At 42.3% G+C, this 18,676-nt stretch overlaps 1 protein-coding gene across 4 annotated transcripts in view; it reads right to left on the bottom strand.

The window, feature by feature from the left end:
* Positions 1-7,092, bottom strand: part of PTPRT (protein tyrosine phosphatase receptor type T) — a 699,175-nt gene extending 692,083 nt beyond the window's left edge. For all 4 annotated transcript variants that reach the window (XM_054046511.1, XM_054046508.1, XM_054046510.1 and 1 more), the window contains exon 1: positions 6,932-7,092. In XM_054046511.1, the coding sequence (XP_053902486.1) occupies positions 6,932-7,001 (70 nt within the window). In that variant the 5' untranslated portion in view covers positions 7,002-7,092. The remainder of the gene's footprint in view (positions 1-6,931) is intronic.
* Positions 7,093-18,676: the final 11,584 nt, after the last annotated feature.

Raw genomic sequence — 18,676 nt, 5'->3', positions numbered from 1 at the left:
GTTACATGGGGCAATTAAATAACAAATCCTAACCCTGTGGGATTGCAAGAGTCAAAAGCATGAAATTCCAGCAGACATATCCAAAGAGGCCTGCTCCCCTTGAAATTAATGGAATTTTCCTCCCCACTGACTTCAGGGAGAGGAGAGAAGGATCAGAGCCCAAGATAACACTACAGTAAGCTTTGCTTTACAACATTATGGAGGGCAGGCAGGCTAGCAATTTGCCTTTGTTCCATGTACATCTTTAAAAGCATCAGTTGCAGCCAACTCACTTGCAGCCAGGGCCGGCTCCAGGCACCAGCTTAACAAGCAGGTGCTTGGGGCGGCCAAGGGAGAGGGGCGGCACCTGCGGCAATTCGGGGGCGGCAGGTCACTCACTCCCTCTAGGAACGAAGGACCTGCCGCTGAACTGCTGCCGCGGCTTTCCCCCCTCTCCCCCCCCCCCCCAATTGCTGCCGCCGATCGCGATTCCAATCATGGCTTTTTTTTTTTTTTTTTTTTTTTTTTTTTGCTTGGGGTGGCAGAAATGCTGGAGCCGGCCCTGCTTGCAGCCAGGAGCTCTTCCCTGAGATTTTACATACCGTCACTATCTTGGCGTGAATCCAAGATCATGACAAGGCTGTGAATGAGAAGCAACCACGGTAAACTCCACTGTTTCCTTTGTAACGTCAGATCTGAAGAAGTTTCGTCTGACAGCAAAGTACAAAGCATGGGATACTTTTCATAAAGAGAACGTTCAAAGTAACTTCTGCGAACATCTTTATTCAGCCAGGAACTGTAGGCTGTTCAGGCAGCCTCATTGGACTGTGCATGCCACACACATCATCAGTCATCCAATTCCACAGCCTTTCTGGAAGATGGAACTCAAAATACCAAGGGATAGAGCCAGGCTCTACCTCCTTATAATCCATGCACTAGCTCAGAAGCTCAGTCATTTTATAACCACTGCACCATTCTGAACTGTGAAACAGAATTCATTTGGATTCTACTTGAAGTCCCAAGCCCACAGTCCCAGCAGGAAACAAGAAATCAAGTGGCTGGCCCTGAATTAGTTTATAGGGACTAATTAAGAAAGAAAGAGAAACACAGAGGAGACTGAGTGTCAAACAGCTCGTGCTCACTGGGGTTTTCTGCCTCTCTGCTTGCTAAGCCCACCTCACAGGTGCATAAGGTCTATGCTGCCCTCGCTTTTCTGGTTCCCCAGTGCTATGCTAGATAATAAATAACACTTTACTTATTTAGTCCCTCACATCTTCAAAAAGACTTTAAATACCTTAACTGATTCAGCATAATCTCTCTTCTAAAACGCATAATGCTCCGAGAGCCAGACCATAGTCTATCTGGTATTTCAGAACAACAATATGATAGATGGCATGCATTGATCAGACATTAAAAAACAAGCGGGGCTGATTAAAAGATGTATGGTCTGATTAAGACAGAGGAATTGTCTCACTACCATGAAGAAACAATCTTGAGATTTTGCAATAATGAACAGCAGCAGTTTATCATAGAATTACACCACATATACAATTACACCCTGACACAGGGACAGATTCTGATGCCCTTACTCATGGGCACAGACCCATTCACCACGTATGTAAATCTTCACCAGCGAGAGTATGGGCTCTACAATGTTTCAAGGGAGTGACCCAGGAGGTGGAGGGTGAATGGCATTTAGAAAATGAAGGCCTATATCCAGAAAGGCCAAGGACACATAAACGGAAAAGTAACATCTTCTTGAAAGCAGCAGGTGCCAACCAGGTAGAGTTTAAATGGTGATGGGATGTGCTGTCAGAAGCTACCACAGGGGAAGTTTAGCAAAGGCTATAGAACTGGAGGAGAAGAATGTTTCAATGGGAAAAGGAATTCTGTGGTTCAAGTCCTCCAGTTTAAATGAGCCAGTGATGTACAGTAAAATCAGGACACAATGCAGTCTACTCCAGAATTACAACTGAAGGCTGGCTAATGCCAAACATATTCAATGTAAGAGCTGTACACTTCACAGAGGTGAAACTCACAACTTCCAAGCCAGCATTAAAAGTCTGAAGGGAATCTCACATTGGGCAATCCAGACCAGACTTTCCGTTGTGTGTGGACTTCCATGGGCTGAGAACCTGGCCCTCTTCAGATTTTCAGTAAGAAAGTCCTCCTCTGCAGTTATGCTGACATGCTGGATTTCAAACCACTTGATTACAGAAAGTTGAGGCAGCAGTTTTGGAGCTGCTGGCATCCAAAGAATTACAGGGAAATGCATCACCTTGCTTCCTATTATAGATAGTACAAATACTTTGCATAAGCATACACACTCCCTAACCTCCTTTCAGCCACAGATCACAGAAGGCATTGCAATATTGATCAGATCTCAGAACACCTCTCTCTGGAGTATCATAGACAAGTATTATTCTTATTTTTCAGATGAGTGAATAAGCCCAGAGATAATTAATTCAAATCACCTCAAATCTTGGGTGCTTGCTTTTAGACACCTCTCGCCCGATATTCAGAAATGCCAAGTGATGCTGACTTCAAACAGAGTTAAAGGTGTTTACTTAGCCCCTAGGGTTAAAATATTCAAACATCAGTATCCAAAGCCATATAAAACCACACTCTTCCCTATATTCAGTGCATCCCATTCAGCCCAAAAGCAACACTCACAGATTGTTCTTTTTATTATCTCTTTATTAATGAGATAATAAAATAACCACAGCAGCAAAGCAGATACCAGTCAGAACAGCTCATTACACTCCTAATAATTATAATAAATAATAAAATAATAATAATGAGCATTGAAAGACAATACAGAAAAAATTATGAAGAGACACTGATCTAGGAATTAATCCTTAAAGGCTAAGTAGACTGAACAGATCGATTTATATTCCTTTCTTCTCTTTAGTTAACAGGTTTTATACACAACATGAATATTTTTTCCCATAAGAAACAATTCTTGTCCCAACCCCATTCTATAAATTCCACAAAGCCTCATATCTACATCTCTGGCACCACCATTGTTTTGGGAGTAGCAGATCGCAATGCCTTATTTAAAGAAGATACTACAGTATTCTATAGTAATCGTCCAAAACCATTCCCATAACATTACTGTAAACTGTAGGGATTTAGGACTATACAGGGAGGACACTGCAGGATTCCACAATTAGAATTTAAAATGAAAGAAACAGGCTGGAGTGGGGCGTAGATGATGTTGGTCATTTGCAAAAGAAACAATGGGTTCTGACCTGGAGGTTGAGAACTAGCTGGGTTTTACCACACAAAGACTTTTTATTGTGGCTGTGGAAAAAGCACCTTGTTTAATATTAATTGTTCATTTATTGGGGGGGGGGGGAGGGAAATCAAGCCAGCAGGAAGGAAAATAAAGTTGAACTGTGCTGCTAACAGTTCCCCAGAGGGAGTGGGAAGTGATTAGTGAGTTAAATGGCTACATTGTTAACAGTTGCCACATAGAGTAGTTTATGCTGTAAAATCCATTTTTCGCTGCCAATTTACTAATCTGCTTACATATCTGCTAGTAAATGAATTAATCACCCCTAAATCTCTCTCTCCAGCCTCCCCCCTTTTCACTTTCCCCACATACACCATGTTCTAATACATCATTTGTTGTTTTGGTTTTATGATCTGACATCAATCTTTGCAAACATCCACCTCATACATGTCCAAATGCTCAAGAGCTCCACTATAGCAAAGCAGGGTAAAAGGTAGGACATCTGTGATATAATCAAGATTGCCATCAAGCGTCAACAATAGCGTCAAACTGATGTGGCCATTGTGTTCAGGGGAACAATCCCCATGCAACCTACTGTCCCAGTTTTCTCCTGAATGTTATTTCAAGGTTGTAAATCTGCAGGGTTTCCACACGCAATAAGAAGAGTGTATCAAGGAGCACAAGACAGTTGTAGGGATAATTCCATATGTCAAAAGAAGAAGAAAATGTGCCGTGCACATACAGGTATTTTAAGGAAAAGTATTTCCCCATAAGGAAAGTCCCTTATCTTCTGAAATGAGGATCAGCAGTTGCTAGATACACTTGGGATTTTACTGCTGTGTATTCTACCTACTTTTCACTAGGATTAATTAGATTTGGAACCTATAGCAAGAAGAGAGTTTAAATCCTCAAGAGCAGATCTGCAGTGTTATAAATAAAAAGATGTGTTTGAAATTGTGTGCAACTAAAAATAATTGGTGAGAGAAGAGGAGGAAAAATGTTACAAATAGCGCAACCCAACAGTTGTATTAAGGAGAAGGGCCAACAAAGGGATTAAAAAGGTCCCCCAGTATCAAACAAGTGGTACAAGCAGGAAACCAGTAACCATTTGTTATATTTCCACCAGTATTTCTGATACCAAGTTTTATGATGCAGCAGCATTGGAAAGTAAGTGGGCAGGACAGGAAGGGATTCAGTGTTGTTTTGCCTTGAACACTGAACTCTTGGCCTCCCCCTTTTTACATGTGTTACCATACAGAAAAACAAACCAAAGCAGCCCATTTCTTGCACAATGACTTTTCAGACTGTTTAACAAAAGGCTGCTGAATAAACACATTAAGCATTTAAAAAATCGTTCCATCAGCAAGTAGTCAAGAGGTATTTGCATCCGAATAGTTATGAAGACAGCGCCATCTGATGGAAGACAGCAAAAGTGCATTGGATACAACAGACGGAATCTTTCACACAACTGGATCCTTAATTGAAATCCAACAGAGGGGCAGGGTGCGTGGACATTCTGCACATTTGCTTTTATTGTCAAAATATTAGCTGTGCAAATTGGTTACAGGGCATTAAGAACTCAGCCGTTAAATGTAATCAAAAAAGAGGCAACACTTTCCATATAACCTCATTCATGGAAGTGGCTCGGCAGTCATATTTATATGTATAAATAAGATCATTTTCTCATTCTGAATAGCAAGGCAGGCATTAAAGTGGGAGGTGAAAGTTGACATTAACAATCAGGCAGATCAAACACGAGCTTCCCCACTTAGCTAACAATGATAATGGAATATTTCCATCCTGGTTTGGAAAGGATTAGCCATTTGCTTTCAGTGCACTTGCATTTGCTCTGCGCCTTTTATGGTATCATTTATTCGCTCCAATACCTACGTCTCCCTTCCACGAAAAAGTTTGCAATTTTACTTAAAGACGGATTTTTTTTTTCTAAGCATGCGAGCTAAGTGATTCATCGAAGGGGAATGAGGGGAATGAAACTCGGGTCTAGCCCCAGTTTAGGTCAACCCCGATCCTATATATCCTGACCTCACATTCAGAACAGTCATTAAAAATGGGTAATAAAAAATACCATAAGCTCCATTTTACTCATGAAAGGAGCTATTTAGCAAGGTTACATTTCCCAGTGGTTTTTAATAAATCTGATAACATGTGCCGTTGCCTAGCATTCTAAATATACATTTATGTTATTAAACAGCATCGGATTGATTTGAGCCTGTACCTCTCAGAGCTGAATAGGAGCTCTTCTACCGACTCACACAGCCTCACGCCAAACTTTCTTTAAAACGATTTCACAGTGAAAAAAAATATTCTTTCAGCTTTACAACATGGGTCTGATTGCATCGGCCCCCTTTGCTGAGCTGCCCAATATTTATATCTTAAAGAAACCGGATAAAAGTCATTTGATCTCTCTTAGCATCTTAATTCCTCACCATGTAAGAAGCACTAAACCCCAACGTCCTGCTGAAGGGTTGGAATGCAAATAGCCAAGCCTCAACGGGTGAGATTTATCATCTCCAGTCCACAAAGACAATTAGGAGCAGGGAAGTTGTCTTTACTCATCTTAAACATTAAATACAGGGTGAGGGGCAGGGTGTGTGTGTTTGTTTTAAACATTTGCTAACTGAAGCAAAAGAAAATTGATTCCACACCACCAGGGAAAGCAGAAATCACTCCCACTCTCCCCCTTTTGATCCACCTGAAAAATGGAGAAAGAGGCAGAAAAATCATCTTGAAGGAATTCCAGATATACCTAAGGAACTGGCGTGGGGGAGGGAGGGGGGATAGCTTCTATTAGGCTACACACAGTCTCTGCTCTAAAACAGTCTCCCTACAGATTAAAATAACCGACATCCTTGACAAGTGTGAAAGAAGAAGTCGAAGCATCTCAGCCAGCCAGAGAAAGTTATCCAAACTCTGGGATCCCCGGAGGGCAAGGAGCAAAGCTGCCACTGAACTTCTAAAAAGTGTTGCCCGCCTTTGGTTTAAAGGTACCGTATAATGGCTTACAGCGAGGGGGCACATTTTCCCCAAGGCTCACCCCTGCCTTTGATTCAGAACAACTGTTTACTATAAAAAGGACTCAACTGTCTTGACTCCAAGCATGAAAGGGATGCTTTCATTTCACACCAGCCACAACTTTTAAAGAAACATACCCCTCCCCGAGAGAGAGAAAATATATATGTATATAAAACCCACATCTCCTGCGGAGGCAAGCAAACAAAATAAACCCTTTAAAAAGGGAGTTAGTGCTGAGGCGCTATTATGACTTTTTTTGAAGACAAACATCATTCGAAAGGACTTTTAATAAGATTGCTCTTTTCCTTGCCATCCACTGGGCTTTGAAGAGACGAATCTATTCTTTCCAGCCCATGATCCTTCAGAAAAAAAAGCTCGAGGTGGAAAAGGGTAGAAGAAAGGGAAGGGCAGATCCCACATAATTCAGTACATTGCATTCAGCTCTCTTCTGGCTTTTGTAATAACCCACCACACCGAAAAGAGGCACACGAAGAGTAAAGCAAGCAAATCACCGCAAAAAGGCAAACTTAACCCGGACAGAATATCCATATACAATCCAGCCCCCAACAGACACATCGCAGTATATTGCCACCCCCTTATCGCTGGCTCACTCTCTGCCCCCGGTTAAGTTGAAAGCCTGCGCGAGGGCTGCCTATAGAACGAGTGAAGAATGGATGAACTCACCTGGGAAGACCTGCCCCTCTGCTTTTTGCAACAGCTGCACCAGAAAGACAATAGTGGCAATCCGGTTCATTCTTTATTTGAGTTCACATTCCCTTCCCGCTGTAGCAGTGCAGCTGTCTCTCTGTGTGCCTGGCAAATATCCCCTGCATTGGTACATCAGAGAGTTGGAGATGTATCTCCACGCTGAAGCTGCTATCCTGATCTGATGAGTAGCACAAACTGATTGAAGAAGGGGGAGGGAGAGCAGGGGGAGGGGGAGAGAGACAGAGACGAGAGATTTCCCCTGAGTCCTAACGCCTGCCTTTTCCTCTCCTTTTCTCAGACATCTCCACACCGTCACTAAACAGACTTCAACTGACCTCGGCTAGCGACACCCATTCTGCACTCCTGGCTTTGGTTCTGATAGAGGGTTGCCCACAGGGAAATCAGTGTAATTAAGAACCTTCTGCACCGAAGGGACAGCAAAACTCCTGCACCAAGCCGGGGTTAGGAATTGACAACAATAAATACAGGGCAGGAGAAATCGGAGGGTATTTTCCAGTATCAAACTGTTTGATCCATTTTGCTGCTCAGCTGTGTCCTATTTGCAGGGACTTAGGGACAACATGTTGCAAGCAAATTAGGTTTCCAGCTCGTGCATTGTTTCTGGGGGGTCAATGCAAAATATCTCCCATGAGCAAAAGAACTGGGACTGTGGTTAACCGTGAAGCCAGCCCTGAGATGGGAAGTGAAGAAGAGACCCCCTGCTAGGACGAGAGCAGCGAGCAAAACTGCAGGTTTCAGGGGGTCCATTATTCGATCAGCTCTTATGAATGCCTCACAGGCATTTTCAGCTGCAAATAGTAATTTTCATCATTATTCACTTAACTTGGGATAGACTTGGCTGCTAAATCCCTAATCACACCACGTACTGCTGCACACACGAGCTTTACACACACACACACGCAATTAAAACGGTGACTCTGCTGCCACATGACTCTGCAAATTACCTCCCCCGTCTCTTTTCATGTTTTTAAATGAAAAAAGTAGGCGGTCCCTCCCCCGCCCCCATTCCCGATATCCTGCATCGGCGGAGACGAGACCTAAAAGACATGTGGCTATTAACCCTCCATCGGCTTGGCAAAGCAAATGAAAGCGATGAGTCTCGCCCGGCATGAAGTGACTGTTTTATCACGAACGCGACAGGAGATTCTTTTGGACGGTCACTGAACTTTCCAAGGAAACTCCAGTGTTTTGCTTTGTGGTGCCTGTGTGTGCGCATTTAGTCAAAACGCTCCAGGTTCAGTAGAGCTCTGCTTCCACGCTGATTCTAAGAATGCTGTTAATTGTTCAGCCTTACCCCCTCCCCAGGTCCTTTATCCCCCTCTCTGTTTTCCCCCTACTGAACAACCTGTTTTCTCTTTATTCTGACACAGCTCTTTTAATCAAATACTCAGGCAAGCAGCCAAGAGGCTGTACCACTCCATGGGTAACCAGTAGGGGGTAGAATTGCATCAGTAGTGACATTTCTATATAGCCTCCCTCCTCACCCCCACTCACTTGCATGCCACCTCTCTGGGAGGGTTGCAGACATTTAGCCAGGGACCTGGATTAACAACATACATTAATGCAATAGCTTTAGCTAATTGTACCGGATCTTCCCAGGTGAGCACAGCTCGAAATGATCCGTCCTTTTTTGCCCCATCCCAAAAGAGAACAAAGGGAGCGAACAATTGAATTGATACCAGTGACCTTTTAAACAACTCAAAGGACATAACTGACCCAGGGTATAGTAAGGAACTCAGGGAAGGTGGCTGAGAGAGTCACATACTGGATCTAGGGTTTAAAAGGCTTCTGCACAATTACATGAGGACTCATATTAGAAGCTGTGGGCACAGGAAGGGGAAAATCCTGCCCTCATTGAAGAAGGCTTCGCAGTGGGAGTGAAGCAGAGAGCCCTCCACTGCTACAAAGCAAGATGGCAAAAAGGCAGGCAGGGAATATTTGCAAATGTAACTCATTGGCAGAATCCCCCATATCCCTTTCCGCTAGTTGGTGCAAGTTTTATTCCTGATACTTTCAGATACCAAAGCCAGGGCAGGTCTCAGACTCACCCTCCACCTTCAGACCCTCAACAAATAGCTCAAGGAGATGAAGTTCTGCATGGCACACCGGGCTATGATTATCCCTTCGCTGGATCCAGGAGAATGGTACGCTGCCCTTGACTTGGAACTCAAAGGTGTACATAAAGCAAAGGGGAGAATCGGAAGGGAGAACATGGGGAACAGAGATAGGGGAGGTGGTTGTGGGGGAGGGTCCCTGGGGGAGCCAGTTCAAAGAGTACTGGGAGTGGAATGGGGGCTAGATTCAAGGGCAGAAGTAGTGGGGTTTTGGGAGGGAGGAGGAACAAGGAACTAAAGGATTTGCTAGCATGCTTTATGTAAGTGAAGTGCATGCATATGTATGTGCAAATTAAGACACCCCATAATTTAGTTTCCAAATTCATGGCTTTAACAGATAGGTAGATGCTGGGGGGTGGGGGCCAGAACTACTGTGAGAGGCAGGTGAGCCACCTTCCTGATGAGGATAGAGTAGACACCTCAGCACCACAGAAACTGGAGAGGCTGATGGGGAAAGCCTCCCAACCCGAGAGGGAGCAGCATCTGCCCTAAGAGCAGTAATGGGAGGATGAAAAGCAGCAAGAGGAGCCGTAGCAGCAGCATCTAGGGGAAGAGGAGCTCCTTGGCCCAGAGCCTGGCTTTAAATGAGGAAAAGAGATGGGGAGTTCCCTGAGAAGTAGACAGTACTTTTCTCTCTCTCTCTCCCAGGCCATCTCTTCTCCTATTACCATACCTCTTTGCACAATAAGAGATGCAGCCACCCCCTCTCGCTCAAACTTCACCTCCAACTCTTCCTCCTTGTAATGATTGTTTACTTGCCACATATTATTTGGCCACTATCAGCTGCACAGAGCTCAAAACAGTGTGTGGTGCTTAGTAAGCAAGGAAGACAAAGCTAGAAGTCAAGTTGGGTGGAAACCTGTTTGCCTATAGCTACAGCTATTTTCCTTAGTAAAGACCTGCTTAAGGTCACAGTAGACTGTGATTCTACTTGTCATGCCACTATTCTGAGGCTGCAGAACCCCTACATGAAGCAAGTAAAGTGGATGTTTAAATAATTGTAGTGATTGTCTATGTACAGTTGTAGCTGAATAAATGCAAAACTTCCACATAATTTAGAAAATGTTTTTACAGAGACCATGACAGATATTGTCAGGCATATTTGTCCAGCACTAATGCAGTTTTAGATTAAGTAGGAAAATTTTAAAACTCCAATTTTCTTGTTATTGCTTAGGTTATGTACTTTCTGCATTTTCCTCATTTTAAAGAAAACACTCCATGATGGCAGTTTCACTTTTAGGTTCATTAGTGCTGCAAGGGAACATTTGTTCATTTAAGAATAGTTATGCTCATTGGAATTTTTCAATAGGTTACATTTTTATTGGTCTCATGCTTTAGAATTTAAAAAGAATTAAAAAAAAAAACCTTCATTTTGCCAAACTTGACAGTGTTTCATTAAAGACATCCAGACTTTATGGTTAAAAACATTGTTTACTATGTTTCAGTAATACCACCTTTTCAGAGAATTGTTTTAAAAGTTAAAGAAGCCCGATAGGCAGTTTATTGACAGATCCATATTGTTTGTATTACAGTAGCAGCCAAAGGCTGAAACCAAGATCAGGACCCTATTGTAGTAAGTGCTGTGCATAAATAACTTGTTCCAAGTCACACAGGAAGTTTGGAGGAGAATGAGAATTTGAACCCAACTTTCACAAGTTCCAGGTCGGTGGAAGCCCTTTCCTCCGCTCATTCACTTTTCCTTTGAGCGTCTTGGTCCATGGAACTTGTAAAGAGATGAATGGGAAGAAATCACTCAAAATGTCTTTATTTCCTCTCCCGACACTCCCTCCCCGCACCATTGAAATGGTGAGGACACGTTCCCCATCCTTTCTCCAATCTGCTCCACACTGCCAGTGTGTCTGTTCTATAGCAATACAAAGTACAATTGATTGACATGTGCCCTGCAGCCGGGCAATGATTGAATTTTATATGACCAAGTCTTCATGCACAAATTAAGGTCCATAAATTAATATTTATGCACTCTTACAGCAGCAGAAGTGGCCTCCTTGCTGATTCAGGGTATCTGTCGCACTAGGAAAACCACACAGAGAGCATGTTATAGGGTTTATATATTAGTTCAAGGAGCCCTTCCTCTGCTTTTAAGTCCTTTTCTTCCCCATCATGACACTCATGCTTCTGTCATCTTCTCCTGGGGAAGGACTGGCATAATGTTCGCACAAGATGGAAGTCAATAATAACCATTATTGACAGATGACTACAGAGCCAATTTTCAGTAGAGTTCAGAACCCACAGGTAGGGCCAAATTTTCAGAGGAGCTCAAACTGGGAGCTGCTGCGTGCTCAACACTTTTGGAAAAACTGACCCTTAGTTTAGGTGTCTCTATCAGTGCCGGGGGACAAGGTGGGTGAGGTAACATCGTTTATTGGACCGATTTATGTTGGTGAGAGACACAAACTTTCAAGCTTACACAGAGCTCTTCTTCAAGTGTCTATCAGTGCCGAGCATTTGAAAATCCATCCCTGAATGCTTTAGAAAATATGGCTTCAAATTATCGAATTTACCCGACTGCCACTTTACTGGCTTCAAGACTAAGCTTGATAAGTTTATGGAGGGGATGGTATGATGGGATAGCCTAATTTTGGCAATTAATTGATCTCTGACTATTAGCGGTAAATATGCCCAATGGCCTGTGATGGATGTTAGATGGGGTGGGATCTGAGTTACTACAGAGAATTCTTTCCTGGGTGTCTGGCTGGTGAGTCTTGCCCCCATGCTCAGGGTTTAGCTGATCGCCATATTTGAGGTCGGGAAGGAATTTTCCTACAGGGCAGATTGCCAGAGGCCCTGGGGGTTTTTCACTTTCCTCTGCAGCGTGGGGCACGGGTCACTTGCTGGAGGATTCTCTGCACCTTGAAGTCTTTAAACCATAATTTGAGGACTTCAATAGTTCAGACATAGGTTAGAGGTTTATTACAGGAAGGTGGTGAGATTCTGTGGCCTGAGTTGTGCAGGAGGTCAGACTAGATGATCATAAGGGTCCCTTCTGACCTTAAAGTCTATGAGTCTACAGGTAGGTTGTATCACTTCCCTCTTTCTTTCGGCAAATATTCTGGAAGTTATGTTCCACAGTAACATGTGAAAGGAAATTGGAGGTAAGTAAATTCAGTAAATGTATTTGAACACCAACGTCTACTATGTAATGGAACATAGGAACCGATCAAAAACTAGTGCAAAGTGGCAAAGCTCTATTAGAGTCAATGGAACTGCAGCAGTTTACACCAGCTGATGATCTACCTCAGTGCTTACCACTAAAGCGCAAGGTGAAAGGTCAGAGTCCTGCCGCTAATGCTGACTAAACATCAAGACAGATAAGGATATGCACCCGTCTCCTTTGCAGTTAGGGTCATGACCTACCATGCAGGAAATTAAAAAAGCCAGGCAATGCTCTGGCTTCACCCTTCGCAGCTGAGATCATATATTCACAAATAATATGCAATTATTTTGTGAATATAACCCCCAAAATAGTAGTTTTAAATCTGACCCTATCGTGCCATAATATATTACATTAGCCTAACTTTTCTGGCAGCAATGGCTCAGGCAAGAGATTGCTCAAGTAGTTCAAAAAGGAAAAGATTAAAAATAAGTCCTTAAAATATTCCTGATCCTGTTGGCTTAACCCCTCGACTACACAAATGGCTCCCGCCTTTTCCATGAGAAACTAAGTCCCAGTGATGTGATGGCACTCTTCTTTTCATAACTTACTCACCCACACTTTGCGCACGCTCAGGGAGCAGAAACAAGGCCAGGTGATTGAAGGCATATCACACAGTGGCAGTAACAGAAAATATCCATGGCAGATACTACAGTTAGCAAGCAACCCATTGCCTAAAACGTGTTTGCATGAAACATTTAATATTTTTTTTAAAAAGTCTGCAAAAATCTAAGTCTGTTCCAATGTGATCAGATTCATCTCATCCGAAATATTGTGGGTTACAAACAGATATGCAGCAGCAACATGTGTGCAAACTGGCTGGCGGAGGGGACTGGACACTGGTTGCCCAGCCACTGTAGGACATGGTTCCTTTTCCTAATAATTTTCAGCCTTAGAGAGACACCCTGCTGATTACTTTATATGGCTGAGAGAAGAGGGAAAGGCTTCCCTATCTGTTCCTTAACTAGTACATCACAGGGTTGGCTTTTGCCTAGTAAGAGGATAATCAGATCTCATGGCAAAACTCCAGATGCCAAAAAGGAATTCTGTCCCACCTTTACAATGCAAACTGGATCAGGTGTTTGAAGAGAGGTTTTCATCTTCCACTGATGCATGTGGCATTCATTAAAGGCAGTATACTGGACCTCTAACCATTGTCTGATTCAGGATATGGAATCCTCTATATCATCCTATTAGCACTGAAAGAGATATATACAGCTTGTATTTCTCTTTTTTGCACTATATTGCATCCAGTGTCTCTTTTTTAATTGGATCACTAGATTTTTTTTGTGGGGGGGTTATAGGCAGACTTCCCCTCACACTGCAAGAGTTCAGGGCACACTACAATTTCTGACATTGGGCCCCTTCTATAAATTGTAAATTGAGTCTGATCACACTTGTGTTTAGCATGTTACCTGTGCATATTCTTTGGGGAGTTTAAACCCAGCACCATCTTCCCTGCATCAGTTGTAACATTCCAAACTCCTACTTACTTTTCTTACAGTTATTTTCCAAACTTTTTTTTAAACTTAAAAATAAATTCAGAAAATCCTGGTCCCTATGTAGTATTAGCTTCAGACTCTCCAAGGCATCTCAAAGGCTAAGCTGTTCATACGCACGCATACACACACCATATAAAGGAAAAGCTCAAAGCTGCTTGGCATCTTAACTATTACACAGTTGATAGGGAGCCAACAGTGTGAATATCAACAGGGAGAAGACCTCTGACCAGCTGCCCGCACCCACCACCCTTCTAGTCGTTGCTTTTCTGTCTTCCACTCCCACACATTTGTCAGCATATTTGCAGCTCTGTGCATAAATACAGATACCAGCTGTCTCTTTTAATCTGAGAAGAAATCATTAATAGATGTCAGACGTATTGCATTGATCTTTTATGTATCATTTTCATTAATAAGTTCCTTTTTTGGGGGGAGGGCAGAGTTAATAATCAACTATCAATAATTCAGAAATACAAGTTCACCTTTAGAGTAACACAGTGCCTGTTTACATGGAATGCCAAATAACTCAGATTTAGTAATTAGTCTCGGACAATGCTGTGTAGCAGAAATAGCAATAGATTAATACTGTATGCAGGGACAGATAAATAGGAATGTATGGCAAGCCAGAATTAAGTTAGCTAGTTGCAAAATATTCAGTGGCAGTAATCAAAGTGTCAGAATCGAACTTCTCTTCTAGTGGTGAATTCAAGACTTTAAAGAAGGTCTTCTTGCATACTGGTTCTGTGAATACAGCATTGTGGGGTTCTATGATTGCCCCTCAAGTATTTCCAGATAAAATTTGATCTAAGTAGAGAAATATTGTTCAGATATCCCATACACAGGCATATAAAAACTTATCCTGGGATCAGAATGTTAGATTAGGTTCATTATTGTTCCTGCATCTTAACAAATAATAAAGATTCTGCATCTGGAATTTGGTTAATGTTTTTGATGATGCACAAAACAATCTACTCTTGCAGAGCTTTGTGGTTCTGTGACACTAGCAAAAGCAAAGGAAAAAAATGCACCACTCCATAAGTGTTTCCACTTAAGAAAAGGTCAGAAAATTAACTCAGAAGAGCATAATTACAAACTCAAAAACCATGACATAAAGTATTCATTTAAAAACATTTTTAAAAAATGCATGTTGGTATCATTGCTACCATCTTCTGACTCACCACCATCACTATGTGCATATTTCTTTGAATGGAGGATTTTTTCCCAGGAACTTAGGGTACATATATAAATGTGAGATTGTAGCATGGTACGCATACCCACGCTAGATTTAATTTAGCTAGGGCAGGTAAAAATAGTAGTGAAGACATGACGGCATGAGCTAGCTGGTTCAATTCAAGCCTGCTGGGGACCCAGGTATGTACTCAAGTTGTTAGCCTGAACTAAAATCCATATCACCACCTCTTCATTACTATGGTACCCATGTAAGCTAGCGTAAACTAATGTGGGTATGCCTATCCATGCTACAATCTCACCTTCATATGCTATGGAGACATTCTTACAGTTCAGATTGCATTCCTTACAGAACACCGAGCGAGAGTTGAGGAAGTCAACAACAGCTTTGATTGCTTCTTCACATCTGATGTTTTACTCCAAGCCCTGTTCATCACTGAACTTCATCCTACTGGACTCTAGGTTTCTGGTGACCGCTGAGCAAGTTCTTCTCACTATAGCAGTTCATGAACAGACATTTTGTAGTTATAAAAAATGTAGATTATTACAATGTAAACTCAAGACATTTCAGGTGTTCTGAAAGAAGCTTCTGGGTCACCATATGTAAAATAGGGACTATCTGGGTTAAACTGGGATGCATGGTAACTTTGACCTTAACCAAAAGGAATGGGGAACCCTAGGTAATGAAGCTGGTTTGTTCACTGTCTGCCTCACACCATTACTGCCCCCAAAATTGAATCACTGAGACCACAGAGAAAAGTCTGAAAATAACTTTACCTGTATTGATATCATAATAGAACAGGTAGCTGAGGAAATATTCATAGATTCCAAGGACAGAAGGGCTGTCAAGGCTGCTTCCCCACTCTGAACTTTAGGGTACAAATGTGGGGGCCTGCATGAAAACTTCTAAGCTTAACTACCAGCTTAGATCTGGTCCGCTGCCACCATTCCCAAAGCTTATTCCCTTCCCTGGGAAGCCTTAAGAAACTCTTCACCAATTCCCTGGTGAATACAGATCCCCTTGGATCTTAAAGCAAGGAGAAATTAACCACCCCCCCTCCTTCCTCCCACCCACTCCTGGTGGATCAAGATCCAACCCCCTTGGATCTAAAAACAAGGAAAAAATCAATCAGGTTCTTAAAAAGAAGGCTTTTAATTAAAGAAAAAAGGTAAAAATCATCTCTGTAAAATCAGGATGGAAAATAACTTTACAGGGTAATCAAACTTAAAGAGCTCAGAGGACCCCCCTCTAGCCTCAGGTTCAAAGTACAGCAAACAGAGATAAACACTCTAGTAAAAGGTACATTTACAAGTTGAGAAAACAAAGTAAAACTAACACGCCTTGCCTGGCTCTTTACTTACAAGTTTGAAATATGAGAGACTTGTTTAGAAAGATGTGGAGAATCTGGATTGATGTCTGGTCCCTCTCAGTCCCAAGAGCGAACGAACTCCCAAACAAAGAGCACAAACAAAAACCTTTCTCCCCCTCCCCCCCAGATTTGAAAGTATCTTGTCCCCTTATTGGTCCTTTGGGTCAGGTGTCAGCCAGGTTACCTGAGCTTCTTAACCCTTTACAGGTAAAAGGATTTTGGAGTCTCTGGCCAGGAGGGATTTTATAGTACTGTACATAGGACAGCTGTTACCCTTCCCTTTATAGTTATGACAAGAGCCAATTGTTATCAACTAGGCTGACCTGTATAACACAGGCCATGTAACTTCTCCAACATAATTCCTAGAGCAGACTTGTTAGAAAAACATCCACTCTTGATTTTAAAATGATCAGTGATGGAAAATCCACCCTGACCCTGGGTAGGTTGTTACAATGCTTTATTATTCTCACTGTTAAAATTGTATTGTATTTCCAGTCTGAATCTGTCTACTTCAACTTCCAGCCACTGGATTGTGTTACACCTTTCTCTGCTAGATTGAAGAGCCCATTATTAAATATTTGTTCTCCATGTAGATACATATAGACTGTAACCAAGTCACTCAACCTTCTCTTTGTTAAACTAATTAGATTGAGCTCCTTGAGTCTTTCACTATAAGGCATGTTTTCTAATCCTTTATATATGGATTTCATCACATGTATGAACGGCAATCTCAAAACTGGGAATTCTGACCTAGCTACCTAGGAGCTAAAGCAGAATTCTTGTGCGGGTCCCTATTGGTAGATATACCAGTTAATGCACACTTCTAGATGTACACCTCTACCTCGATACAAAGGTGTCCTCAGGAGCCAAAAAATCTTACCGCGTTATAGGTGAAACCGCATTATATCGAACTTGCTTTGATCCACTGGAGTGCGCAGCCCCGCCCCTCGGAGCACTGCTTTACTACGTTATATCTGAATTCGTGTTATGTCGAGTCGCGTTATATCAGGGTAGAGGTGTATATGGATAAGATACTTTTGTCTCATTTTTCCATCATTAAAAGGGTCTATTGTTCAGATTCAAAATTTTTATCTTGGCAATTGTGTTCCATCTAAGGCCCAGGCTTACTCTACTATTAGAAAGCTTAGGCCCATACTAGAGCAATAGGATTAGCATGACTGGGTCAGACCATTTGTCCCATCTAGTTCAGTATCTACCCTTGACAACTGCTCAGCATTGCTTTAGAGGAAGGTAAAAACGCTCCATAATGCACCTACAACACCTAATGTGCTATGCTGTAGATGGGAAAAGGGAATAAATTTCTCCAAGCCTCTCAGGTGATCAGTTTATGCCCTGAAGCATGTGATTTGATTATCCTTATCTCAAATCATGAAAGTACAAATGTTATTGGCAGTGGTAAAATTATTCAGCTTTATTACACCATATGGTACTAAATATTTGTCAGCCATTCATTTTTTCGTTTCAACTCATTGTCACTAAAACAGCTGATGGCCTTTTACATTCAGTGGCAGCTCAGGATGTTGAAGTCACCTGTTCAGGAGTAGAATGGTTTTCATATCTGTAGATGAGACTCTCTCTTGAATATTTGATCCTCCTCATCAGCCCAAGCACTCCTTTGTGCCTGTGTTCTTCACATAGTAGTAATTCATCCTGTCCACTCTGTGGTCCTCCTGCTACTGCACCTGTGAGGTGATAGATGGGCAGCACAATGCTATATGCTCAGGGGAACACTCGGCAAACATGATAGGGTCTGGTTCCTCCTCAGTCACTTGTTGCATCAGGAATCCTAAGGAAAAATTACATCTCCATGCTTCAGCCTGATCAACTGCTGCCAAAGACTTGGTACAGTGAAGACACAATCCCAAAACAGGGTGGGCTGTTAGCAGCTTCTCTATCAGCCACAAACTCTTAGAAAGATTCATTTCCTTCTAAGCCATGCTTGACATTTCTGGACATGAATTATCACAATGTTCTGCAGGCAGTGGAACAATTGGGAGAAATAGCTGTTCTCAGAATTGTACTAGACTGCAGCTGCTCAAAAGAATTTTGTGAGCCCAAAAAGTTCAGAGTAATTTTGTCTGCCCAAAATTATTTATCTGAATGCTTTATGTAGAGCACAGATGGTGAACGGATATCAAACTATGCCACAACAATATCAAACAAACATCAGGAACTCAGAATGGGTTGGTTTAGTACAGGGTTATGCCACTTTCTACCCAGGGTTTGTGGTGACCCCAGGTGTGCAGCCAGAGAGGACATGCCCATAGGCAGAGGTCATCCACATAAGGATGAGACAGCATTTAGGATGCTAACCTGGGACTTGAAAAAACAAGTAT

This window comes from Malaclemys terrapin, chromosome 12 (genome assembly GCF_027887155.1).
Source record: "Malaclemys terrapin pileata isolate rMalTer1 chromosome 12, rMalTer1.hap1, whole genome shotgun sequence".
In the NCBI taxonomy this organism is placed as follows: Eukaryota; Metazoa; Chordata; order Testudines; family Emydidae; genus Malaclemys; species Malaclemys terrapin.
This window is presented reverse-complemented; position numbering and strand designations above follow the sequence as displayed.